The following is a 27,553-nucleotide window of genomic DNA, read 5'->3' as shown; positions in this document are numbered from 1 at the left end:
AAAGAGTGGCTAACGTGGGCATCCCTGTTTTGTTCCTGTTCTTAAGGGAAATGCTTTTAGTTTTGCCCATTGAGTATGATGTTGACTGTTGGTTTTTCATATATGGCCTTTATTATGGTGAGATATGATTCCTCTATTCTCACATTGCTGAGAGTTTTTATCAGAAATGGGAGCTGGACTTTGTCAAATTCTTTTTTAGTGTTTATTGATAATATCATATGGTTTTTATCTTTCATTTTGTTTATGTAGTATATCAGATTTATTGATTTGCAAATATCATACTAGTCTTGTATCCCTGGTATGAATCCCACTTGGTCATGGTGAATAATTTTTTTAATGTATTTCTGAATCTTGTTTGCTAATATTTTGTTAAGGATTTTGGCATCTATGTTCATCAGGGATATTGGCCTGTAGTTTTCTTTCTTTGTAGTGTCTTTATCTGGTTTTGGAAGTAGGATTATGCTGGCCTTATAAAAAGAATTTGGAAGTCTGCCTTCTTCTTGAATTTTTTGGCATAGTTTGAGGAGAATGGGTATTAGTTCTTCTTTGAATGTTCTGTAAAACTCCCCTGTGAAGCCATCCATGCCTGGGCTTTTGTTTGCTGAGAGTTTCTTGATTACATCTTCAATTTCCTTAGTTGTTATTGGTCTGTTCAAGTGTTCCGTTGCTTCCTCGTTCAGTATTGGAAGACTATAATTTTAGAAATTTGTCCATTTCACCTAGATTGTCCAATTTGTTGGAGTATAATTGTTCATAGTATTTTTTTTTTTTTAATCCTCACCCGAGGACATTTTTCCATTTTTTGTACAGATAGAGTGGAAGGGAGAGAGAGGAAGAGAGAGAGAGAGAGAGAGAGAGAGAGAGAGAGAGAAACATCGATGTGAAAGGGACACATCGAGTGGCTGCCACCTGCACGACCAACCAGGGCCGGGGACAAACTGCAACCGAGGTACATGCCCTTAGCGGAAACCGAACCCGCAGACCGCAGGCCAACGCTCTAACCGCTGTGCCAAACCGGCCAGGGCGTTCATAGTATTTTTTTAACAATCCTTTGTATTTCTGTGGTGTACCCTTTCATTTCTGATTTTGTTTATTTGGGTCTTCTCTCTTTATTTCGTGGTGAGTATGGCTAAGGGTTCATCAATTTTGTTTATCTTTTCAAAGAACCAGCTCTCTGTTTCACTGATCTTTTAAATTGTTTTCTTTTTTTTAGTCTCTATGTCATTTATTTCTGCTCTGACCTTTACTATTTCTTTCCTTTTACTTGCTCTGGGTTTTTCTTTTTGTTTACTTTTTAGTTCTTTAAGTTGTAGGGCTAGATAGTGGATTAGAAATATTTCTTGTTTCTTTAGGTAGGCCTGTGGGGCTATGACCTTCCCTCTATCTCACCCCAATTTACCCCCATCTCCTCTCCAAAGGTAATTGCTCTAACAGAGTGATATATATTTCTTATAACCTCTTCTACACACACAGACACACACTATTCACATAAACAAGATTCCATCACAGTACTGTTTTGTTAAGTGCTTTTTTTCAGTCAAAGGTGTATTGTAGTTATCTTTCTGTCAGATAACACCTATTGACCTCATACTTTTTAATAGATATGCAGTATTTACTATTATTTAACCAATATTCTATTTATAGAAATTTAGGTTTTCCCCTAATTTTTCCTTATTAAGAGCAAGACTGTATTGCTATTGGATATAGTCCTAGGAGAAAAACTGCAAAGGTTGACTTCCGGTCAAGATGGTGGCATAGGTAAACACGGTATCACGTCCTCCCACAACCACATCAAAGTTACAACTAAACTACAGAACAACCATCATTCAAAACCGCCTGAAATCCAGCTGAATGGAAGTCCTACAACTACGGAATTAAAGCAGCAGCCACATCCAGGCTGGTAGGAGGGGCGGAGGGGACGGGCTGTTCCCACACCCACGTGTGGCGCATAAAAATCAGGAGGATACCTCGGCTGGGAAGGTCCTTCCTGAGGACTGAGGGGTCCCCATCCCACACCAGGTGCCCCGCTCAGGGTTCCAGTGCCAGGAACAGAATCCCCATCACTTCTGGCTGGAAAAACCAGCGGGAACTGAGGCTCAGGGAAGCTGATGGGCTGGAGCCCCAGGCAGCTCCTTAAAGGGCCCGCGCACGGACTTATCGGACTCCCTCCCTCTAAGCTTGGAGGGGAGGCAGCTCGAGGGGCACCAGAGACATACAGGGAAGAACTGAGCTGTTTGGCACTGGAGCGAGGGCTGAAGAGGGGGCTTTCTTGGGGACACAGGTGCTGTCAGAGGCCTTTGTTCCTTTGGTGAGCCCTTCCCTGGGGCAGCACACAGCCACCATATCTGGGACTCCAGCAACCTGGCTCACACTGGTAGCCCCACCCTGGTGACTCCCTGAGGCCCCGCCCCACCCAACTTTCAAGCCCACCCAAGCTGTTGCCACTTGCTTAACCATAGGATTGGCCAGTCTTGGATCCTGCTTCAGGTGTTCCTAAATTCTTTCAAACAAGCAGCATCTGGCCTCAGATAGCCCCATACCTCTCATTGAGTAATACACAGAAACAAACACAGGGAGGCAGCCAAAGTGAGGAGACAAAGAAACAGGTCCCAAATGAAAGAACAGAACAAAACCCCAAGAAAAGAACTAAGCGAAATGGAGATAAGCAACCTAACAGATGCTGAGTTCAAAATACTGCTTATAAGGATGCTCAGTGAACTTAGTGAGGGCCTCAAGAGCATAAAAAAGGACCAGTCAGAAATGATTGAGGCACAGTTAGAAACAAAGGAGGCATTAACTGAAATAAAGAATAATTTATACAGATTCAAAAGTAGAGTACATAAATCCAAGAAGCAAACCATCGATCTGGAATATAAGGAAGCAAAAAACGCCCAATCAGAACTGTAAAAAGAAAAAAGAATCCAAAAAAATGAGGATAGTGTAAGGAGCCTCTGGGGCAACTTCAAGCGTGCCAACATTCGCATCTTGGGGGTGCCGGAAGGAGAAGAGAGAGAACAAGAAATCGAAAACCTGTTTGAAACAATAATGGCAGAAAACTTTCCTAATTTGGTGAAGGAAACAGACATACAAGTCCAGGAAGCACAGAGAGTCCCAAATAAGATGAACCCCAAGAGGTCCACACCAAGACACATCATCATCAAAATGCAAAAGGTTCAAGACAAAGAGAATATCTTAAAAGCAGCAAGAGAAAGGCAGCTAGTTACCTACAAGGGAGTTCCCATAAGGCTGTCAGCTGATTTCTCAAAAGAAACTTTGCAGGCCAGAAGGGAGTGGCAAGAAATATTCAGAGTGATGGAAAGCAAGAACCTACAACCAAGATTACTCTATCCTGCAAAGCTGTCATTTAGAATCGATGACCATATACAGACTTTCCCAGACAAGAAAAAGTTAAAGGAGTTCATCACCACCAAACTGTTATTATATGAAATGATGAAGGATCTTTTTGAAGAAAAAGATAAAATATATGAACAAACAAAATGGCAATGAATACATATCTATCGACGATGGAATCTACAAACAAAATGGACAGGTAGAACAGAAACATTCTCATAGATACAGAGAACATTTTGTTGGTTGCTAGATGAGAGGGGGGTTGGGGAAATGGGTGAAAAAGGTGAAGGGATTAAGAAGTACAAATTCATTGCTAGACTGACAAACCTCAAAGGGAAAGGGGTTGGGGGTTGGGAAGAAATAAACCAAAGAACTTATATGCATAACCAATGGACACAGACAATAGTGTGGGAAAAGGTGGGAGTGGGGCCGGAGTGGGGGGGAGGGGGTCAATGGGGGAAAAATGAGGAACATCTGTAATACATTCTATATTCAACAATAAAGATTTAAAATTAAAAAAAAAAACAAAACTGCAAAGGTTAAAAAAAAATGCACCTCTTAATATCTGGTATAAATTCTTAAATTCCTCTTCAGAAAGAAGTAATGACATACAACTCAACAAAGGGAAGACAAACAATCCAATTAAAAAATGGGCAGAGGACCTGAATCGACACGTCTCCAAACAGGACATACAAATGGCCAGGACACATAGGGGAAAAAGTGCTCAATATCTCTAATCATCAGAGAGATGTAAATTAAAACAACTATGATATTATCACCTCACACCTGCCCGAAAGGCTGCCATCAACAAATCTTCAAACAACAAGTGCTGGTGAGGGTGTGGAGAAAAGGGGACTCTAGTACACTGCTGGTGGGAATGCAGACTGGTGCAGCTACTATGGAAAACAATATGGTGTCTCCTCAAAAAATTAAAAATGGAACTTCCAATGGACCCAATGATTCTACTTCTAGGACTATATTCTAAGAAACCTGATACACCAATCAGAAAAAATATATGCACCCCTATGTTCATAACAGTGCTATTTACAGTAGCTAAGATTTGGAAACAGTGCAACTGTCCATCAGTAGATGAGTGGATAAAAAAGCTGTGGTACATTTACACAAAGGAATACTATGCAGCTATAAGAAACAGAGATCTCTTACCTTTTGAGACAACATGGAGGGACCTGGAGAATATTATGCTGAGCTAACTAAGACAATCAGAGAAAGACAAATATTACCTGATCTCACTTATTTATGGAATATCATGGAAAAAAAAAAAAAGATGTGGATCTAAATAGATCCAGAGACATGGACATAGTGAACAAATTGACCAACCTCAGTGGGAAGTGGGGTGGAAAATTAGGAAGAGATAAACCAAAGAATGTACATGCATATATGCACAACCAATGGTCACAGCCAATAGTTTGGGGAAAGCTGGATGGGGATGGAAGCGGGGAGTAGGGGGAGTCAATGGAGGAAAAAAGGGGGACATCTATAATACTTTCATCAAAAAAAGATTTTTTAAAAAGAGGTAATAATATCCCCATCAACAGTACATGAGAATACTGTGACTTTCTCTGACACTGAATATCATCAAGCTTTTAAATCTTTGCCAACTTGTAGGTGAGGGATGAAAGCTCCCGATTTTTAAACGTATAGTTTTGTTATTAGTGAGGTTGACCAGCATTTTACATTTAATGAGTCTCTGTATTTCTTTCATTGTGGATTTTGTCTGCTATATTCTTTGCCCATTTTCCTATGACATTTTTAGTTTTAGTTGTGTGTGTGTGTTAATAGGAGTGCTTTTGTTTTTGTTTTTAATCCTCACCCAAGGATACTTTTCCATTTATCATCAGATAGAGTGAGAGGGGTAGGAGGGGAGGGAGGGGAAGGGGGAGAGAGAGGAGAGAGAGAGAGAGAGAGAGAGAGAGAGAGAGAGAGAGAGAGAGAGAAACATCACGATGTGAGAGAGACACATTGACTGGTTGCCTCCCACACAACCCGACTAGGGCTGGGGATGAACCACAACTGAGGTACCTGCCCTTAACCAGATTCAAACCTGCGACTCATTGGTCTGTGGGCCGACGCTCTAACCACTGAGCCAAACTGGCCAGGGTGTGTTTTTTAATATTATGGATAAGAAACGTCTTAGTCTGCTCAGGTTGCTATAACAAAATGTCATAGACTGGGTGGCTTATAAACAATATCAATGTATTTTTCACAGTTCTGGAGGTTGCAAGTCCAAGATCAGGGTGCCAGCATATCTGAGTTCTGGTGAAGGCCCTCTTCTGGGTTGTAGGATGCTGACTTCTTGCTGTGTCCTTACATGGTGAAAGGGGCTAGGGATCTCTCTGGAACCTCTTTTATAAGGCACTAATCCCATTCATGAGGTCTCTACCCTCATAACCTAAACACCTCCAAAGAACTAACACTATTATCTTTGTGGGAATAGAATTTCAATATGTGAATTTTGGGGGACACAAGCATTGAGACCATAGCAGCAAACCTTTTCTATTTTGCTTTCCAAGTATTATTTATGTGTTTGTCAGTTTTATTTATTTATGGTACATTCTGCATCTAGGATTTTAAAAGGTTTACACCGTTAATCTTATCTGTATTTTGCTAAGACATTAGGCTACAGTGTTTGCCAAAGAAAAGCCTTCTTATTTCCAATATTATATAAATAAATATGTCACTCCAGATGTTTTACAGAAAAAGTCTAAATTCCTAGAAACTCGTTGATAAAATTCATATATTTCTTGAAGAATATTTATGACACATTCCTGGATACCAAGCTCTTCTCTAGACTTTTGGTACGCTGCAGGACTTGTCTAATGGAGGTAAGAATATAAGGGTTAACAGGCAAAAAACATCATGTAACATTTTTATAAACAAATGAATCAATCTCTGTGGACCACTTCTGAGTTTATATATTTTGTGGACTCATTCCTCTCATTACATTTAATCTTTGCTCTAATTCTTGATTCAAATGTCTTTCTACCTCACTAAAATGTAAATGCCTTAAGGACAAAGAATGTACCTCATTCATCTTTGAATCCCAGGTATCTAGCTAAGTATCTGGCTTATTATAATAGCCCAAGAATTATATTGTTAAATGAATGGATTCCCCTACTTTATAAATTGTCTCTTTCCTTCTCAACTGAATATTCATAATCCTGCCTTCCTTCCCCTTCTTCCTTATCCACCACACCGAAATAAAAACGAACACTAATTTTATGTTGAAAACAGCTCAAATCCCCAAAGACTGATATTTGCATACATTATACTTGATCAAATACACTTCGTTCATAAGATTCAATAAAAATATTGAATAACTACAGACAAAAAATGGCATTCAGAAAAGTAATAGGGTAATGCTATACCCCTCTAAACACAAATTCACAGCAAGCATTTTTAGAGAACTTACAAGTCTTCTGCTCTTGTAATGAAAATCCAAGTGAAACCATAAATAAAAGCCAGCATTATTAATTAACGCTGGAGAAACATCAACTTACAAGTGTTAGCAGAAACAAAGTTGTAGAGCTAAGGATTTATGATTCTCATCAGTCTTGTTCTGTTACATACCTGAGTTCAGGGAAGCTCTTTTCAGGAGTTTTTAACTTTGGGGCTTAACTGGGAGGCTGAGATACATTTCCATCTTCTGGAATAGAGACCTGCTCTTGCCTCTCTGGAAGTGGATGAACAGTTACAGCCCTTGGTTACAATTAGTTTTCGCTTCTGGAGCATTTCCCGGGGGGTGATATGTGAAAGCTTCAAGGAGGAAGTTGTGAAGCAGATCTGGAAGCTGGGGCCTGCTGAGGTAAACGTGCTCTTGTGGGATGCGGCTATGAGCACAGTATGTGCTAAAATGTAAATACCATAGCAGAAGCACCAAACGCCCCCCACCCCCTTTTTTAAATTAGAGGACTATTCTGAGTAGTTATAGACGCACACACATATGGATGCGTTTATATTTCTGTTCCGCAAAAACCTGAAATCATGTGAACAATGAGTCAGGCTTTATTACTATCATCAGAAAGACCATTAATGTAGTGTTTTCCCCCTGTGAGTGACCAGCTCCAAGCCTTCCATCAGAAGCTGGAAATCCAGAATTCACATGGCCAATTATGCAGTAATAGACCACTGGGAAGCATTTCTGGTTGGCTCAGCTGGTGATCCACTTTTACCCTGCAGCACCAAGATTGATAAACTTTATAATTTTATCCTGGTTAGTGCAGATGCTGTTTTTACGTAAATTTTTATTTAAAACAAAAGAAAACAAAAATCACCTCTTTTTCTAAAAAGGAAAAGCAACCTAAGCCCTTCCCAAGTGCCTTCCCTTTAACGAGACACCTCTTGGTGGTGAGATCAGTACCCTGATCACTGGCTAGGGAAAAAAAATTCTCTTTCAAGACTTCTGGCCCTGGCCAGTTTGGCTCAGCGGTTAGAGCGTCGGCCTGCGGTCCGGAGAGACCCGGGTTCGGTTCCCGCTAAGGGCACGTACTTCGGTTGCAGTTTGTCCCCGGCCCTGGTTGGTCGTGCGGGTGGCAGCCACTCGATGTGTCCCTTCACGTCGATGTTTCTCTCTCTCTCTCTGTTCCTCTCTCTCCTTCCCACTCTATCTGTACAAAAAATGGAAAAAAATCCTCGGGTGAGGATAAAAAAAAAAAAAAAAAAAGACTTCTGAATTTGCAGTAGTTTAATTTTATTGAATGCTGTGTGTGCTTGTGTATAAGAACGAATTAAAAGAAACAGTAATTTGACCCCCTCTAAATCACTCTTTTTATGAGGCTTCTTTGGGCGAGGGGGATGGGAAAGAGACTTGTTCTCTGAAGGTACAGAATACAAATTCAGGAGTGTTAGTTTCTCTCAGGCTAATGATGAGGTATAATTTTAAAACATCACATTCATATGCATATATGGTGCACACATACATAATTAGTATATTTATAAAGTACCTTGCAGAACCTTAGGACTTGGTAGTTCCATTAACCCTTAAAGGGAAAGCTGGAGTTCAGATCAGTTAAGCAAAATGGAATGTGCTCCCTTTCAATTACATTTACCCATCATCCATGTCTTGGAAACAGACCCCCCAAAAAGTAAAATACTTTTTTTCCCCTGAAGAACTGTCACAGTCTGTTCCATATTTATCTACTTCTGCAGTTTTAATTACAAAATAAGCACTAGCTACTACAAGGAACAAGTACACTAGCCAAAAAGATTTTTATAATCTGAGAGAAATGCTCCCATATTGATTCTGCTAAGAGAAACAACTCCCCTTTCCTTGATTATAAAGAAGGAAGACAGATGGATTCTTGTTTAAGACTGTAATTTTACTTTCAGCCTCCTCCCTCAGTTAAAAACAAGATGTACTTTGAGGTTTTGAGGGAAAATCTAAAGGGAAGGTTTTTTTTATTCCTGGCTACACTGAATAATTCAACAACCATTTGAGATTACTGAGGGAGATACAAAGGAGAAAATGTTTTCCCTTGTTCTCAGGGAGTTTGCAATCTAATTGTGGAAGACTGAGATTGGAGCCATTAAAGTTTTATTTATTTTTTACTTCTATTTAATGACTTGATGTTACTCTAACACAGTTAGGATTCACCACCCCAGCAGTACGATGGACATTCTGATAAAATTCAAAGAGAACACAGGGAGAATGCAGAGGAAGAATTACTTATCTCAAGCAGGATTTGAGTGCTTATTGATGTTATTTAATCTTGACAACCTTTCAAGGTCATCCCCATTATTCCTGTTTCACAGAGGAGAATGAGGGTTAGAAAGCGATTCCTCCAGTCACAGACCTAGGAAATGATATAGGAACACACCAACTAGGAATTCTCCTGTGGCCTTTTCTTTGGCTGTCCCTAGGTTCCCGTCTTTATTTGCTTAGAGTCCCTTTCCAAAGCGCATTAAAGCCAACTTACTTCTGTGCTATTTCCCCCCCCCCCCCTTTGTATCTATTACCCAAAGATTAGACTTTGGGTAATCCTTAAAAATTGTTGTCATTTATTTGGTCAGATGTTCTAGAGTCTCATTCCCTTACATCTTTGCAAATAATTTTTTTTTTCTTTTTTAATTGATTCTGTCTTTGAGACATTCTTTGACAGGATGAAACATGTAAAAGGCTTATAAGAGTGCCTAGTACCGGTGGTTCTCTTAAATATTAATACGATCTTTAGTTTTATTCCTGTCATCTAATAGCTGTTCTCATCTCACACTACTTCCCAAGGACTCTTGGGGCTGCAAATTTATTGAAGGTAGTGACCACGCCTACTCTGACTTGTTGCCATTCCACAGTAACAACAGGATGCTGTTCGAGAGCAGAAACTTGTCTCCCTTGTTCACCTCTTTATTCCCAGTGCTTACTAAATTTACCTAGTACGTCCTCAGTAAAATTTAAAAATAGGAATGAATTCATACTGATCACTGTGGACTACCCTCTACATAAGAAAGCTTAGTTCAGATCCAATATGGCTCTGAGTTGAGAGACCTGGAGAACTTTTTGTCTTTACATCAATTTTGACCTTGGATGCATTTCATTCCGCTCCTGGGCCCTTTCAAGGCTCAGTTTCCACATCGGCAAAATGGGGCCAATAGCAACAGATACTTGTCTCTCATCTTCCACCACTTACCCCTTCTCCAGGGAAGGCTTATTGTGTACGCTTTCCTTTGGATAAAAAGCAGCTGTCCGAGCAGTAAGAAACCATTAGGGGCTTCGGGTTGCGCTCCCAGCGGAGACAGCTAGCAACTCCGAGTGCCTCGCCCGGGTCTCCCGCGTCCGGAAGCAACCCGGCCCATTTATGCTGCGAGCCTGCCCAGCCGTCGGGTCCCTCAGCCCCGGGTGCCCTCTCGCCGCGAAGCAGCGCTCTGCCTCGGTGCCACCGCGAAATGGGCTCGACACCGCGCAGGCTCGGACGCGCGCCATAGGGCCCGGCCTCGTTTTGGCCGCCGCCGCTTAGCCGCCCGCGCGGCGCTGCACTGGGGGCGGGGAGTCTGATGGGAGACGCGCGCGGCGCTGAGGAGGCGGCGGCCCGGGAGAGGGAGCGGGAGAGGGACTGTGCGCGGGAGGCGGGAGGCGAGGGACAGGGGGAGGCGCCGCCGCCGCCGCCGCCCGCCCCTTTCCACTGGGGAGCAGCTGCAGCAGCAGGAGCAGAGCAGGAGCCGCGCAGCCGCCGCCGCCGTGGGATGTGGCCGGCGCCCGCCCCGAGCCGCGCCGCCTCCTGAGTCCCCGCCGCCGTCCGAGCCGCCGCCGCCGCCGCCGAGCCGTGCGGAGCCAGGCCGCGCCCTCCCCGGGCGCCCGCCGGCTCGCATGCCGAGGGGCTCCGGGGCGTAGCTGCGCGCCCGGCGCCGCCTCCAGGCTCCTCCGGCCCCGCCATGGGCTGCTGCAGCTCCGCCTCCTCCGCCGCGCAGGTGAGGGGCTCCCGCCTCCCGGCCGCCCGCCCGGATGCCTCCCCGCGCCGCACCGCGGGCGCCCGCCGCCCGCAGCCTCTCGCCGCCCGCGTTTCTCGCTGCAGCCCACCTGCACTCCAGAGCCCCCGCCCCCGCCTCTCCCGCCCGCCTGTCCGGCAGATGCCCCCGCGCTGTCCCCGCGGCTGCCGACCCGCAGCGCCTCTGCGCGCCCCCCGGTGCGCCCTTAGTGCTTTTCCTCCCCTTCCCGACTTGGCCTGCACCTCCAGTCACACCTGAGCGGCCCGTCCCGCCCGCCCGCAGGTAGACGCCACACAGGCGCCTCTTCTCTGCCCCAGGTGGCACCCCCTTCCCTCGTCTTTCGGGCCTTGACCCTGTCTTCCCAGCTCGGCGGAGTCTTTTCCCTCTCCACCCCCCGACTATTTCCTGCGCTTTCAGGAGGAGTACCCCCAGCATGGGCTCTTCACCCCTCTTCCACCTTTCCAGTTTCTGCTCCATTAGATGTCCCTTTTCCCTTGCCTGCCGCCCCCCGGAACGTGTTCAGGTGTGTAAGCGGGTCCCGGAGCCCTTCCACGGCCCACTTCCCAGATCCCATCCGCTTGCTTCCCGCGCCAGCCCCCCTTTGTGCCTTGACCCCTGGCACCGCGGCCTCTTTGCACACCGAGGCCCCTGCGGGAGCGCCGGCACTGGACAGCGAAGGAGATGGGGCACCTGGTGGGTGACGGGAGCGTTACGGAAACTCCCTCTTTGTTGCCAGTGTAACAGGAGGAAGAGGTGCCGAATTTAGTTTTTCTGTGGGCACTGGCAGAATGTTGTCGCCGAGGGCTGAGATGCAGAGATTTCTCCTAGCTTCTACCCTGCCCCCATCCAAATTTCGCTAACCTCCCTCTCTCTTGCGGATTCCAGCCCTTAACCTGGATGGAAATGTTTAGACAACTGTATAAGGATCAAATGTAATAGGACTTGACTGCTGGCCACTAATAACTGAGAGGACCTGTTTGTAAATTACCCAATTCAGTGGATTAGTGAGTGTATTTACAAATACGATAAAAAGCAATCAGGAATACTGCATCAAACTGTCTGGTGCTGTTGTATGAAAAATAGGCTCTGACAACGCCTGGGATGTAATCTCACCGTTTCATTAGCGCAGAATTTAAGTGTGGTCTTTGATTTGTTTGTTTTTCGGGGAGACAAGGGCTCTTGTTTTTAGAAATAAAAGCTGGTCGGTTCTTGGTGAAGAAAAATTCTAGTTTGGAAAAAAAAATTCCTCCAGAGATCTAGCATCTGTGATAATGCCAGAAGTGTTTTGCTGCTGCTAAATGACTATATATAACTCAGTTTTAAATAACCTGCATACTTGTTCTGAAAATCTGAGATCTATTAGAGAGAAAATGACTAGAATTGCAGATGAAGAGGACATTTATGTTTTGTTAAGTACCCATCCTATTTGTCTTGTTCCTTTTTTTTTGAATGTTTGCTTACCCATTTTTTTCCTACTAGGATTATAGGCTGATTGGTTTAGTTAGTTAAACCTTCCTATTTAGTTGGAATAGCAAAGAAAAACTATTCTATGGTGGTGTTATGAAGGAGAGGTCGATAGACCAGAGTTTTTATATTAACAAAGGTGTAGAACTACACAGTAGCTTTCAACTGGTTGGGGATTTTGGGGTGGGGGGGGGATCAAGTTGGGTGTTATTCATCTAATATATAGTTAAATGTTATTTTCACCAAAAAGGCATCTTTTATATTGCCTTTCTTTAAAGAACTGGGTACCTTTACATTCTCTTTTGATGGTGAAATACCTTTAAGACAGGAAAGTATTGATAATTTATGGATGGCTTGTTCAGTGCCCGAACAATTACATTTGGGAGGGATGGATGCTGCACCAAAACACTGCTCTAATAACAGGTAGTGAGTGAGTCTTGGCATTTTTCTAGCTCCCTAGTATACTTTTGAGAATGCTGTTACATACATTCCCTTTGCTTTTTTCTCCTCTTGGAGCCTCTGTTTTCTTCATGCCATGTTCTACAGACAAGATGCACGTCGTGCAACCCAAGGGATACTTTTTTTTCTGTGAATTCCTATAACCAATCAGCAGCTGTCACATGCCTTTAAGTTCAGCTTTAGGGACTTGTAGTGTTCAGTGGAGCACTGAGGAGCAGGTTTTGTGCCAAAGAGCTCATCATTTTTTTTTTCCTTGAGATTTTGGCATTATTCTTCATTTGTGAAATGTTACCAGTCTGCTGACATTTTAATGCTCCTTTTAGGAGCATCACCAGCTTTAGAATAATACTGTATCTGTATGTGTTGTGTTGAAACAAAATAGGGATGCAAGACGAAATCTTCTCAAATCAAGAACCTCCACACCACTTTGAACCTCCCTTGGAAGTCTCTCTTATATTTTCAGGCAGAATGTGTTTCTTTCATCCCTTCTGCTGGATTGTAAGCTTCTTGAGTATAGGAACTACTTTTGTGTTCCCCATCTTTGTATCCAATGCTGTGCTCTCTATACTTTGTATATAATAGTTGCTCAGCAATAGTCAGTGAACAGAATTATATACACAGATTTGAACATCTGGCTGCCAAGTAACATTGAATATGAATCCTGCCCTGATCCAAGTGTTGTTTCACTTCCAGGGACTGGTTTACTAATCTTCCAAGCCCGAATTTGAACTGCTTAAGTTAAAATTCACCTGTCTTTCTCACATTCCTTATTTTGTCAGTAGTAGTGTCAGTTTGCAAAATTGAGTAGGTTTTTCCTTTTCTCCTGGGTGCTTTGCTCAATGCTTATATTTCAGTTGGAACAGTGGCTATAACATCTTAAAAGAGCTTGTCTGCAAACTCTGATGATAACCTGCAAGGCACATCAAAACACTGTGCTTTGAGGTAATCTGCATTTCATCTGAACTTCCCTCAGTGGTATTGTTAGCAACGTTAAAGCCCTTGGCAGGTTTTATCAATGTAAATATTGTGTTTTCTTTTTCTAGTAGAGATTCACTTTTTACTTTCTCTCATAGTCTCTTGCTTTGTTGTAGACTCTCATAAGAGAGTTTATGGTCTTCAAAACTGTTTCATCTCTTGTAGTCTGTCCTGGTATTATTTTCATTTTTTTTTGGCAGTATCTAGTTATCATAATATGCCACCAAAATAATAATCCTGTTTTAGGGTTATCCTGTTAAGGAAAGAGTGTCACATTCTATACTTGTATTTCATTGCTGAAGGAGCAAATTAATAGGCAAAATAATTTGTGCTGTATTGGGCGTGTACATCTAAGAATCTTAAGTGTGTCTAATGAGTCAGGGCTCTCATAGGACTCTTAATTATGTTTTCTTTTTTTTTTAATGACTACAAGTTGTTTGCTAGTATTAGTACTTGCTCAAAACAAGCCAACACATGAATGACAGCCTTTGCCTAAAAACCTTTGAAGGGAACATAAAAGTGAGATAGTGTTCTTGAGTTGTTTTTTTTTTTTCCAGCACTAATCCTCCCTAAGACTCTTAAAATTTATTCCCAACTCTCCTTAATTCGTTTGTTCTGTTATAACCTGACATAATTTCTCCTCTTATAATGTTAAACTTCAAAGTTCACTTGTAAATCTTCAGATTTATGAAATGTTCTTTCCCATTGACAGACCAGTTTGAATGAAGGAGGCTTTTGAAAGATTACTTAGCAAATTGCCCTAAGTCTTTGTCGTTAATGGCTAGATCATTATTTCTCACAGCAGCTTTGGAGGCCAGGAGATTCCGCAAGTGCTCTGAAGTCTGTCCTTCAGTTCTAACCTTAGAACTTGTGAAAGGGATGGAGGACAGTCTTTCTGATTAAACAAACTGCCCCTGTCTGTCTGACTTTAGGAGGAATTGTACTTGTCTGCTGTCTTGTCCCATGGTCTTCAGATTGAGAGCTGTACATTCAGCTGTCTTTTCCTAGTGTTCTGTCTTGTCTTGGGAGTAATGAAAAACAAATGGTTCACAAATACTGGTTAACTTTTAAGTATGTGAACGGTTCCTTAACAGGTTTTTAATAGTACTGTAGTCTCTGTCTGCTTTGTGGAATTTGAAATCAGATGATAAAAATGAAATTTGAAAAATGTAGTGGTTATTACCAACAGAGACTAAATTGTTCCATTAAAATAGGTCCAGCAAAGTAGATTTGCTCTAACTGGAACAAAAAAGTCATAGCATGAAGACAGTTTTTTTCCTCCTTCTTAATACTGTGCTGGTAGCAGAGAAGATCAACTCCTCAAAATATGTAAATGAAAGTTAGTGTTAAAATTGGCTGGAAATAATGTATAAGAATGTAATGCTAGTTTTCACAGTCATTTGCATATTTTAATTTCTAGGGTAACTCTGAAGCTGATTTTACTTCCGTTTTACAGCTAAGGAAATTGCGATTTAGAGATTGGGAAACTGGGCTGAAGTCACAGAGCTGCTAAGTGATCTAAACTCGTCTCTGTTCATGTGTGTGCTTCTCAGATCTTAAATTGCAGCTCACTTTATCTTTGGGGGAAAAAATTTTTTTTAAAGAGGAAAGACCTTAATTGATTTTTAAAGAGAGAGGAAGGGAGAGGGAGAGAGAGAAACATAGACCGGCTGTCTCCTGCACACCTTCCACCAAGGATTGAACCCAAAACTGTGGCATGTACCCTGACTGGGAATCAAACCAGAAACCTTTCAGACACAGGACAATGCCCAACCAACTGAGCCACACTGGCGAGGGCCCACTCAATACAATTTTGAAAGAAAGAATTTCCTAGTTAAATTCATGCCACCATTTTGAAGTTCCTGCAGTTATTAGCTGGGGAGCAGCATAGTATAATATAGCAAAACTAGTCTAGTTAGAATGTTCCCAGGCTTAACAAATACTATCAAGTACTCTTTGATGTGTTAATTCTATCACTGAAAATGTTATTGGCTGGGCAAGATAATTACTTATAGAAATATAGTCTATATGCTACTGGTAATTGGTTGATAACTGTTTTCTGTTGCCGCTGCCTCCCCTCCCCCCAGGAAAAAGAAACATTTTAATTTTATAACTTTGGCTCAGATTTTTTTGGACTCTGGGGGATATTAAAGAAAAACTAGTCCTATTTATCTCTCTCTTCTGTTGAGCTAAACTAGAATTTAGAGATGTGAAGTAGTCTGAGGCAGAGAGAGAGATTCTTTAAAGTGAGTAGCTAGGACTAGAAACCTGTTTAGTCTCTTACTCTCTAGCGCTTTCTATAGTACTGTTAATTCCTAATGTTCTAAATCTTTTCAATATTGGCTGCGCATTGGAAACACTCGAAAACTCAAACACTGATGCTGGGGCCCCACTCCCAGAGATGCTGATTTCATTTGTCCAGCGGTGCTGCCTGGGCGTTAGAATTTTTTAAAGTTCCCCTGGTGGTTCTCATGGACTGCCGAGGTTGAAAACTGCTGTTCCATACCCTTTCTTTAGGTAATTTCATCTCCTCTTATGGTTTCAGTTACAGTCCATATGCCGACAATTCCCAAACTGAATTACTGAATTACTCAAACAAACTGTCCTAGACTCTGATCCTTATATCCAACTGATTACTTAGCACTTTCTCTAGACTATCTTGTATGCCACTCAAACTTGACATGTCTAAAACTGAACTCAAAATTTGTATACTACACACACACACACACACACACACACACACACACCTTTTTCAGTTTCTCTGGTTCACTCAGTCATACCAGTGCCCTGGCTTGGAAACTGGAAACCTGAATCATGTAGGGAACCTGCCTTTCATTAGTTCCCATCTGACCATGACATCTTGCCTCTGTAACCTTCTAAACACACTGCCAGCCCCCTAGCCCAAGCCTCTGTCATCTCTGGCCACAACCTGGCTTACAGATCTCCCTCTGTTCATTCATGCTCCCTTTTAATTTTTCTCCATACCATACTCTTAGTGATCTTTAAAAAACACAAAGCCGAGGTGTCGCTCTTGTAGTTGAAAACCTTTAGTGGTTTCTGATTGATCTTAGGACAAAGACCAGAATCCCAGACCCTAGCCAGCAAGACCCTGCATGGGCTGTTCTCCCTCTCCAGTGTCATTTCATGCCATGCTTCTTTCTTACTCTTTGTGCTTCAACCTGACAGATTTCTTCCATCAGTTGTATTATTAATTTCAGGGATTTTGCATAATGTGGCTCATTTGTCTGGAAGGCTCTTTGCTTTTCACCCTGCCTTTGGCTGCCTACTATTCATCCTTTAAGTTTCAGCCTAAAAGTCACTTCTTTTGGACAGTGTCCTAGCCTCTGATCCTTCAGACCAGGCCATATCTCCTCATTAAACTCTCACAGCCTTATGTATTTTCCCCTTGAGTACTTAAAGCAATAAACAAATAGTTACATAGTTATATTAATGTCTAAACCAGGAGTTGGCAAAACTATAACCCGTGGGCCTAATCTGGTCAGCTACCTGTTTTTGTATGGCCTGCAAATGAAGAATGCTAAAAATGATTTCTATGTTTTTAAATGGTTGAAAAAAATCAAAGGAAGAACATTATTGCATGAGATAATTTTATTTCATAAAAATTATATGAGATTTGAATTTCATTGTCCACAAATATTGGGACACAAACACACTCATTTCTGTATTACCTATAGCTGCTTTTATGCTACAAAGATCCTAGTCGAGTAGTTAGTTGTGAAAGAGACCTTATGACCTACAAGCATAACTATTTACTTTACAGAAAATGTTTGCTGACCCCTGCTTGGAGCTCAGCTGATAAAGACAGGGACCACATCTGCTTTGTTCACTGCTGCTGTTCTCTGTGCTTAGCTGGTACCTGGTATATGATAAGTGCTCCTGCAGTATTTGAACAAATGAATATCTACGGATGGGTATGGGTGAACTCCTACCTTAGCAATTCTGATTCAGTACAAAATATTAAAAAAAAATTTTTTTTTCTTTATTGATTTTTAGAGAGAGAGGAAGGGGGAGGGAGAGAGAGACAGAAACATCCATGAGAGAGAACATCAGTTAGCTGCCTCCTGCATGCCTCCCACTGGGGGTCAGGCCCACAACCAGGGCATGTGCCCCAGGAATCGAATCAGGGACCTCTTGGTGCATGGGTCGACACTCAACCACTGAGCCACACCGGCCGGGCAATACAAAATATTTTTTAAAGGACAATACTTGAAAAGATTCTGAACAGGATTTTCAGCAGCAGTCTTAAGCAGCTTGTATGCTGCAGAGTAACATCTAATGTATGAAGCAAGTGTACTTATTGAGGTGTTAGTTACCAGGTCAAGATGGATGGGTAAGGACTGGTCCACTCCAGTAATGGACTGTTTGGATTTACAGTGCTGGTGGTAATATGGCAGTTGCAAATGGGTGGGACTATATGTGTAGTGTTATAAAGAAAAAGTGTTTGAGCTGGGAAAGAGCTGTCATTAAAGAGGACTTGTTATCTCTGCTGTGGGAATTCACTCTGTGAAGGTGGTTCAAGTTTCTGGCACAGCGATATTTCTTCCCTTTTAGTGCTTTTTGTTTTCTCGTTTATTTGGAATATAGCATAGCATAATGTTCCAATTTTGAACTTATGCATTGTATAAAACTTAGTACTTTTTCAAAGAGATTTGTATTTTTCAGTGTGGGGGAGGGGTGCTAGTTTTTTCCCTCTTTGGTGGACTTCTCTGTGATTTGATGTCAGTTGTATAGTAGAATTTGCTTAAATATTTGTTTAATAAACTGCTGTAATTTATTTTTTGGTGAAAATAAAGTTATTACTCTTTTTTAGCTGCTCTCTGTAACATCCCGCAACCATATATTTAGATATTTACTTAGTAAGGAAACTCTTGACAGTTATTTTTATTCTAATTTTTATTTTTATGTTTTTGTCCTCACCTGAGGATATTTTTTTACTTATCTTCAGATAGAGTGGGAGGGAAGGAGAGAGAGAGACATCCATGTGAGAGGGGCACATCAACTGGTTGCCTCCTGCACGACCCCAACCAGGGCCGAGGACGAACTGCAACTGAAGTACGTGCCCTTGACCAGAATCGAACCTGCATCTCATTGGTCCGCAAGCTAACGCTCTAACCACTAAGCAAGACTAGCCAGGGCTTTATTCTAATTTTTAAGGTTACCAGACAGATATTTTTTAAATTGTTAAATAGAAGTGTTTGATTTCTGGATTTTAATAATGGAAAATAGCAAAAACATGGAAAAATTGGAACTAGATGGTTACTTCAAGACGCTCCAGTAGCAATAAAGGTGTTAAACCTTGTGCTTCTTTTGGTAGAATTGTGATCCTGTAAGATTTGTTTCATTATGAACCACTTAAGATACCTTAGATACCCTTTCGATTTCAATTTCTGTGTGTGTGTGTGTGTGTGTGTATAACATCAATTTCAATTGCTGGATGAAACCTCTCCCACAGCTCCAGTCTGGGCTGGCCCCTTTTCAGACCTGCTGCACAGCTGTCGATTTGAGAGCTCCCTTCTCATCATACTGGGAACTCCCTTAGTGTTTTTTTTTTGGTACGTGCCCCCAGTGGGAACCGAACCCGGGACTCTCTGGTCCGCAGGCTGACTCTCCAACCGCTGAGCCAAACTGGCCAGGGCCCTTAGTGTTTCTTGTGTTGGATTCCTGATTGTCTGGATCTCATGTGCTTTATAAAAATGTGTTTAAAATCATGTTAATGGCTGTGTGGCTTTCTTATTTTTTAAATCTGTATAAGGAAAATTGAGGAGGGAAGGAAAGGTAAAGTATAATTAAAGGAAGAAGCCTTATATGCTGCCTTCAAACTAGAAGGTCTTGAAAGAGTTCAGAACATCTGTATTTTTGGAATGAGGCCAATGAATCTGGTCAACATGATGCATTGGACCCAGGCACTTTTCTCCGCTTCTTCCCCTAACTCCTTGGCATACCATAAATACAGATCCAGATCACCAGGAACTACGGCCCAGGGATTGCAGAGGGCGGGGGTGAGAAGAGAGAAGAGAGGCTGAAACGGCAGAGTTGGTAGAACACTGTAGCAGTAGGTAGACCCTCAGATCACTTCTGTCAAGCAGCTTAGGTAACACACTGCCCTACAGTTTTTTATTTTCACACCTTACGCATGGTCTATGGTCCATTTTTATTTATTTTTTGTATAAGGTTTGAGGTATGGGTTGGATTTTCTTTGTTTGCATATGGGTGTCTGATTATTTCAGCACAGTTTGTTGAAAGGCTGTATTGAACTTTTACCTTTCAATTGCCTTTGTACCTTTTTATTTTATTTATTTCATTCTTTACTGATTTGAGAGAGAGAGGAAAGGAGAAGGAGAGAGAGATAGGAACATAATGAGAGAGAACATCGATTGGCCACCTCCTGCATGCCCTTCACTGGGGATTTGGTTTGCAACCTGGGCATGTGCCCTGACTGGAAATCGAACTGGTGACCTGCTGCATGGGTCGATGTTCAACCACTGAGCCACACTGGCTGGGCTGTACCTTTTTAAAATACCCATACACAGATATGTGGATCTATCTATGAACTTTCTGTTCTGTCTCATTGATCTGTTTGTCCACCATTAATACCACTTGGTACTTGATTATGGTAGCTTTATAGTATATATTAAGATCAGGTAATGTGAGTTCTCTAATTTTTTTCTTATTTTTGAAAACTTTTGGCTATTCTAGTTCTTTTGCCTTTCCTTATACATTATAGAATTGGTTTGTCAATAGCTACAGAAGTTCTGCTGGGATTTTGATTTGGCTTGTGTTGAAACTATAGATCTATTAGGGAAGGGTTGTCAAATAATATTGAGTCTTCCAGTCTGTGAATATGGTATAGTGCTCCATTTATTTAAGCTTTTGATTTCTTTCATCAGTGTTCCTATACTGGAGTTTTCTTTCTTGTTTTATTGCCTTAATTTGGCAAAAGACCTCCTTTAATAGTTTCCTGAGAAAGGATACATGAAGTAATTGTTTTGATACCTTGAATGCTTTTATTCTTACCCTCATGTATATTTAATATTTGGCTGGATGTAGAATTCTAGATTGGAAATTATTTTTCCTCAGGATTTAAAATATGTTATTCCTTTGTCTTCTTTCTTCTAGGGTGGTTGTTGAAATCTGATGCCATTCTGGTTCTTGATTTTTTTGTATTAAACTTGTTTTATTTCTCGTAACCCATGCTCTGATATTTTCCAATGATGTGCCTTTTGTAAATCTGTTTTCATTCATTATGCTGGACCCTGGGGTCTTTCAATCTGGAAATTTGTGTTTTGCAGTTGGGAAAATTTTTCCAGAATTCTTTCTTTGATTCCTTCTCAATCTGCTTCCCTATTTCTTAGTTTTCCTGTCTTTTCTTTCATTTCTGGACTTTTTGTCTTCTACTCCATATCCTGATAGATTTCTTCACTTTGTCTTTCAGTATTTCTATTGCATTCTATTTCTGCTATGAGTTCTTAATTTGCTAGGGTATTTAATTTTATTCTCTTCATCTTTTTTGTTTGTTTTGGTTTTGCATGATTTGTTATTATCTCTCTGTGCATGTTTTAAGTTCACTTCCCTCTTTATCTGGGTGATCTGTCTTCCAACTTTGTTCTGTCTCTGCATTCTTCTTAAAGGTTTTCTTAAATGTCTTGTGTGCCTTAGCTGTCTACTAATTATTTAAGTAAAGGGATCTGAAAGGCTATTTGAAAGCATTATATTCATTTGGGAGTGGGATTGTTGACTGGGGTTCTCTGTAGGGTGATCTGGCTGGCCTGGTGTCAGTATCTTTTGTCTTTTCACTTGGACTGGACATTTTCCTAAAGATGTCTGTTCTAGTCTCCTGAAGGGTATGGGTCTGGCTGCAAGAGTTCTGGGACCCATGCAGGGAAAGAAGGTTGGAGTGGGAGTTGCTCTCAGTATTTAACATGTATGTTTCCACTGGGAACATTTCTTCTGGGCAGAAGAGGGGTAGTTAGTTGCCCAGCTGCACAGAGGGTCTAATTGCTCTACAGGAGCTTTCCCTCAATCCTCCCATTTTTAGCCCCACTGTCCTGTCCAGTTCCAGAGATACCTTACACCACTAATTCCCGAGGTTTGCTTCCTGGCTTTCCCCCCTGTTGACTCAGAATTGAGTTTTATGGACTCTGCTGGGTCAGTTCTCTCTCCCACCTGCCTCCTAGTTCCAAATACTTTCAGTCCTTTTACTGTCATTTTAGTGGTGTTTTGGAAGGGAGCACAGTTAAAGGCATGTATTCAGGTAGCATTTACTGGAATCACTATCCAAATCTCTTTTATCTGTGTGAGTTCTAGTGTTAACAGTTTTATTTAAATGGGGTGCACAGAAAGGAACTCACTAAACTAGATGTAGGCAGTCCCTACTTCTGGATTCTTAATGTTGTCTAAGGCGGAGTTAGTCTTTTCAACAACTTCACTTACATTCGGGTACAGTCCACCAATAGCCCTAAGTCACTTTTTTCCCGATGATCCTGTAATGCTGATTTTTTAGAACAGAAATATAAAACTAGAATTTCCCTGGGAAATATAAAGCTGCTTATATGTTTTTTGTTTGTTTGTTTGTTGTTTTTTTGCCTGGTTTTGTAGACTGTCATGAGCTTTTGGAATTCTGACTTTATTATCCAGTATATTTGCTATTTCTTTCTCAAGTTTTTATTGTCCAATAATTTGGTCAGCAAACCGGTTATGTCTTCATACTCATCTGGGGAAGGGCTTGTTGACTGTGGGAGTCACTATAGTGTGGTCAGACTGGCGCATTTTCTTTGGAAACCCCCAGTGGCTTCATCTTTTGTCCTTGATATTAGTTATGTTTACTTATTGTTGAAAATATTTTTTATTTCTTTTCAGGACCTCTCTTTTCTCAAGACCATTTGAGCAATTCCAGATACACTTGACCTTTATTTTAGTCTGTTTCCCCCCCATCTTATTCCCAGAGATAGTTTTAGACGTGGGAATAAACACATTTTAATAAAATCCAGCTGTATCATATATTTCCCAGTTTCCATTCTCCTGACTATCCAACAAGAACATGACACTAGTCGGGTATGGCTACATGTGCTGGCTTTTACTGTTCACCTCTTCCTTTTCTAAGTGCCCACAAACCCTCCTTTGATCATCTATTCTAGAATTTTACTCAGAGTTAAAGGTATGCTCAGTTGCAAAGTTTATAGCATTCACTTTCTTCTCCTTTCTAAAAATTGGGGTGCTAATGCATTTCTATGTTGCATTCCTCTCTCATTCTTTGCTGTTGCTCAGTTACTGATGCCCAACATGCAGGTTGCACAAGTCCTCTGGGTGCTCAGACATGTAACTCTGGACGACCAGGGTGTGACCTTTTCCCTGGGAGATAGGAGAGGCCGTGTCTTACCTCTGTGATTGCAGAATACTGCACTGGTCTAACCTGTAGAAGTTACTCTGTAAATGCATGTTTATTTGAAATAGAGTAGGGTTCTTCCTAATCCCTCACCTGTTCACCTAATAGGGCCCCAGTGTTTGCAGACCAATATTTAGTCTCATCATGATAAATTTTGGTGATACATGTAAGGGTGTGCTTTCTTACTTGTGTTTAGTGTCAACATTTATTGAAAAAAGTCTTTTACGAGTCCCTGCTTGTGTTCCAAGCATTATACCAGGCTTTGGAGAAACAGTAACAAATAAGACTGCTCCTGCTCTGGTGGAGCTCAGCACCCACTGAAGCAGAGAGGATTAAAGAAGTGCTAGCAGTGAAGCTTTGTGCATGACCCATCCTGTGCACATGTTATCATCGAAGGTCATCGACCTGATGCTTCCCTTTCCCAGACTCTCTCCTAGGACCACCTCTAGTCTTTTCTTTACATATCATCTATGACATGTGCTAGTTTTACTGCCTCCGCCTTAGTTTCAAATCACTGTCATCTTGTGATTAGGTGTCTGCATCTTTTCTTCACACAGCAGCCCCAGTGACCAAAAACTTAACTCAGATCTCATCTCTGAGCGTAGAGCTCTCCAGTCTATCCATGTTGGCCTCTTTACCTCCCCTCCTGCCATTGTTCTCATCCATTACGTTCTGGTTGAGGCCACTGTTTTCAAACATGTCTGGATTCTTCCTTGTCAGGCCTTCCTCTCTCTACCTGGCTTTACCCTCAGACCTGTCAGACTTGCTTCTTCAGTTCTAACCCTGTCATTTTCTATTTCTTTACCTGGCTGTATTTTTCTTTAAGCTGGTCATCACTTGAAATCATTTATGTATTTTTATTGGCTTTCTCCCTTCATAAGCTCCATGAGCACAAGGATTTGTCTCTTTTGTTGATTGCTATATCCCCACTGGGGGCCGAGACCCTGGCACCTAGGAGATGGTCAGTCAATGTTTGTTGAATGAATGGTGCATTATAGAATCAGTTCACATCATTTCTTCTGCCTCTCCCTTTTTAGTTCAAAGTCCTTCTGTTGAGATTGGCCAGTTTCCTGGCAAAGGCATCCTTCCAGACTTAATAAAGCACCCTCTGGTAGAGTTAAGAGCTTAATCTACCCGCGGAAAACTAAATTGTATTCTTTGATGCCATCTGTGTAACCAGTTAACTTTCCACATGCTTCTTAGACTTGTCGGAATAATAAAAGACCCACTGTGGCCCTAAGTCCTGTGGTTTCATAATTTCTGGATACCTTTCTCAGGTTTCTGCTACTGTTTTTGTTCGTTTGTTTGTTTTATTTCATAATTTTGACAGGCTTTCTTTTACCTCCTGGATTCCTCCTGTCGGATCTTGTTAGGCTTGTTCATTTTCTGTGTAGCATGGCCTGATGATTTTCTAGAAAGTTCTGACAAATCCTGGGTCTCATTTATCTTATAGCTCCTCTGTTACAGATTTTTTTATCCTTTTCTTCTTTATCTATATTCCCTGGTATCATTAAAATTATATATATATATATATATATATATATATATCTTTTTTTCCTTAGTTTCAACTGGGCATGGGAAAGACTTTGTGAAGGAAAAGGCATGTGAGATGGTCTTGAATGATGAATGATAACTTCAGTGGGACACAGGTAAAGAACCTTTAGCCTGCGGGAGTGGCATCAGCAAAAGCATAGACGTGTAAACTGTGATGTATTTGGCAGAGTGGTTTGGGAGTATGTTTTTATCTACAGTGTGAGATCCAGCTGAAAGGGTAGCGTGTGACCTTCAATGCCAGGCTCAGGGTTGTGGAGGGTTTGCACTCTGGTCTCATAATAGTTTTGTATTTTTAGGATAATAATTGTTTTGTTCTTTTTATGTATTGGTTAGTTGAAGGTGAAGAACTTTAATTATTTTTCCTGTTTTTAACAGAACCCAATATAGTAGCTTGCACATAACAGGTGTTAAATGTTGAGTTGAATAAGCAGGTTTAATCTTCCCAAGAATCTAGGAGGCCAGACTTTTTCTATTGAATTAATCTTAGGATAGATATAAGTTGTACACTTTATATGAGTTTGCACTGTGGATATTCATTTTTTGCCTTCTTTGTATCTCCCATATCACTTTTCCCATTTATGATATGTGATCACCACAAAAAGCAGTGCTGGTCAATGGGGAGGGGCCTGGGAGATCCTCAGCTTCCCCGTATCTCCATCAAATCCTCATTCTTTGATAGGAAAGTTAATATTTTCATAATCTTCAGTGCAGTACTCTGCAGAGGCATCTTCATGCACCCCCTTCCAATCAGACGACTGCTTCTGTGTCCCTCAAAGAAGACAATCTGGAGCCACCATTAAGGACACCCTTTTGTGTTAGGTATAACTCTCCTGCTTACAGTGAGAAAACCAATTCATTCAGGTGAAGCATCTAAGGTTATTTAGCAGGTAAGCAAATGAGGTAGAATTGGAACAACGGCCCAGTGTTATTTTCTTTTCTGTATTTTTTAGGTATCCCAAATTCCACTTAAGGTTAATGAATGGACTACTGGCCTATTGGAAAAAATGCAGTTTGTGCAGTATTGGCTAGGGCATGTGCATATATATCCGCATCTGCTAAGGGATGTACGCATATTCATTCACATCTGCATCTGCTAAGGGATGTAGGCATATTCAAAGCCTCTAGTCTTTCTTGTGACACATGGGGGAAAAAGAGAAAGAAATATTTTGTACCACATTAAGTATTATGTTAAAATTATTTCATTCAACATTTTAAATTTTCTTGCCTGTGTTTTAACAGTGGTGTAATTCTAAAAAGGGCTATCTCCATTTGGTATAAACTATTTATTGACTGATACTTTTAATTAGAATTAACAAAATTTATTTCTGGGTCATTTAGTGTTTATAAATTAGAGAGAGGTTGGGGTAATATTCCTTGTTGCCAACATGGTTAATGTGGACTATGGAGATGAGTGGACTACACTTTGTTTTCATTAATACTTGTCAGCTAGGTTTTACCTTTTTTGTTTTTCAAGTTCTGATTGAACAGGTGCCCACTGATTTGAAAAATCCATATGTAAACTCAGGATGCTGGACTCTTATACTATATAATGATGGATGATTTGTGTAAAATTGCAACGGAATGAATTTCATTCAAGCAACAGGAGTCTAGAAGATGTGAGTCCCTTGCTAAAAAGTGTTCTGTGTATATTGTCTCATTCTTTACCTGCAGTCACAGAACAGTGATAGTTCATACTGTTGTGCATATCAATATCATAGTCCATTAACCAGTTTGATCTTGCTCTAAAATTACTGTTTTTGTTTTTTTCTCAACAGAATATGCTTTTTTTTTTGTCCTTGGTAATAATAAACTTCTTTTCCTGGCCCTGATGATCTTCAGAGATCAAACAGTGTTTTTGAGTTGTAAGTAACCCTTAGCCCTGTTGTGTTCTGCATTTTATCCACACCCACAGTCACATGGGAATGAATATGATAGCTCTCTAAGTCATTATTTCTTTATGCATACGAATATGTTTCACAGTGCTAAAGGACAGGATAGGGTAGGAATACTGATATGGATGTGAGAGATAAAAATAGTGAATACAACTAGTAAAAGACAAAGGATATATTGGTAGGATTTTGCTTATGCTTATTTTAGCAAATTCTTATTCATGTATTCATTAGATAAACCACTAATTCTTTTCTAACTGGATGATTTCCCCATAAGCAATACAAAGCTGCTTCTTTGCCACTTTTATTCTATTTAGTGGTATATCTTTTATAACAGCATTAGAATCAAAATTCCCTCTGGATTCTACCCTCAGTTTATTATTCATCTGGTCTTTGCCCACTGAGCAAGAATTGTACTAGAGACATACTTTTTGAATAAGCACCTTTATTCTACCCTACTGCTTTTTCTTAAGATGTTCTCCTTGTTTGGAATTTTCTCCTTTCTGTCCAAATCCTGCTCTGATGAGCCAGCTCATATCCCTTCCTTCCAAGAAGCCTTTCTCTTTAGTCCACACCGATCAGCCCCTTCTCTGAACACTCAGCATTTAATTATAAACTAACCTGGGTATTATTATCTGTTTCATGTTATATACCTATAGAAATATTGACTTTTGGAAGGCCCTGTCATTCGGAGCATGAAACAAGCCCTCTTTGCCAGAATTTAATAAGAGAAACACTTGGTTATTTGTCAGTATTCAGTTTGCTAAATGTAGTGTTATGTATTTTACTCATATTATTGTTAGTGTCACAATGTTACAGATGAGGAATTAGGAACACATTGGATAAATGAATTGCCCCAATATCAGATAGCTTCTTTGTAGAAGAGCCAGGATTTGTAAACAGGTTTGCCCAGCTTCAAAACCTGTGTTCTTTGTACTGTGCACAATTTTTTGTACCTTGGATTCAAACGTGTGTGTGTGTGTGTACAACTGAAAAAAAGAAATAGAACTCTTTGTTTCTC

At 41.0% G+C, this 27,553-nt stretch overlaps 1 protein-coding gene across 2 annotated transcripts in view; it reads left to right on the top strand.

Moving 5' to 3' along the window:
* Nucleotides 1-10,519: 10,519 nt before the first annotated feature.
* SLC44A1 (solute carrier family 44 member 1) overlaps nucleotides 10,520-27,553 on the top strand; it is a 171,142-nt gene continuing 154,108 nt past the window's right edge. The window contains exon 1 of one of the 2 annotated variants that reach the window (XM_036260915.1): nucleotides 10,520-10,770. In XM_036260915.1, the coding sequence (XP_036116808.1) occupies nucleotides 10,735-10,770 (36 nt within the window). In that variant the 5' untranslated portion in view covers nucleotides 10,520-10,734. The remainder of the gene's footprint in view (nucleotides 10,771-27,553) is intronic. The other variant, XM_036260909.1, reaches the window with a different exon arrangement.

The sequence above is a fragment of the Molossus molossus genome, unplaced genomic scaffold (assembly GCF_014108415.1).
Source record: "Molossus molossus isolate mMolMol1 unplaced genomic scaffold, mMolMol1.p scaffold_m16_p_14, whole genome shotgun sequence".
NCBI classification, from domain to species: domain Eukaryota; kingdom Metazoa; phylum Chordata; class Mammalia; order Chiroptera; family Molossidae; genus Molossus; species Molossus molossus.
The sequence above is the reverse complement of the archived record's forward strand: the minus strand, read 5'-3'. Positions and strand labels throughout refer to the sequence as shown.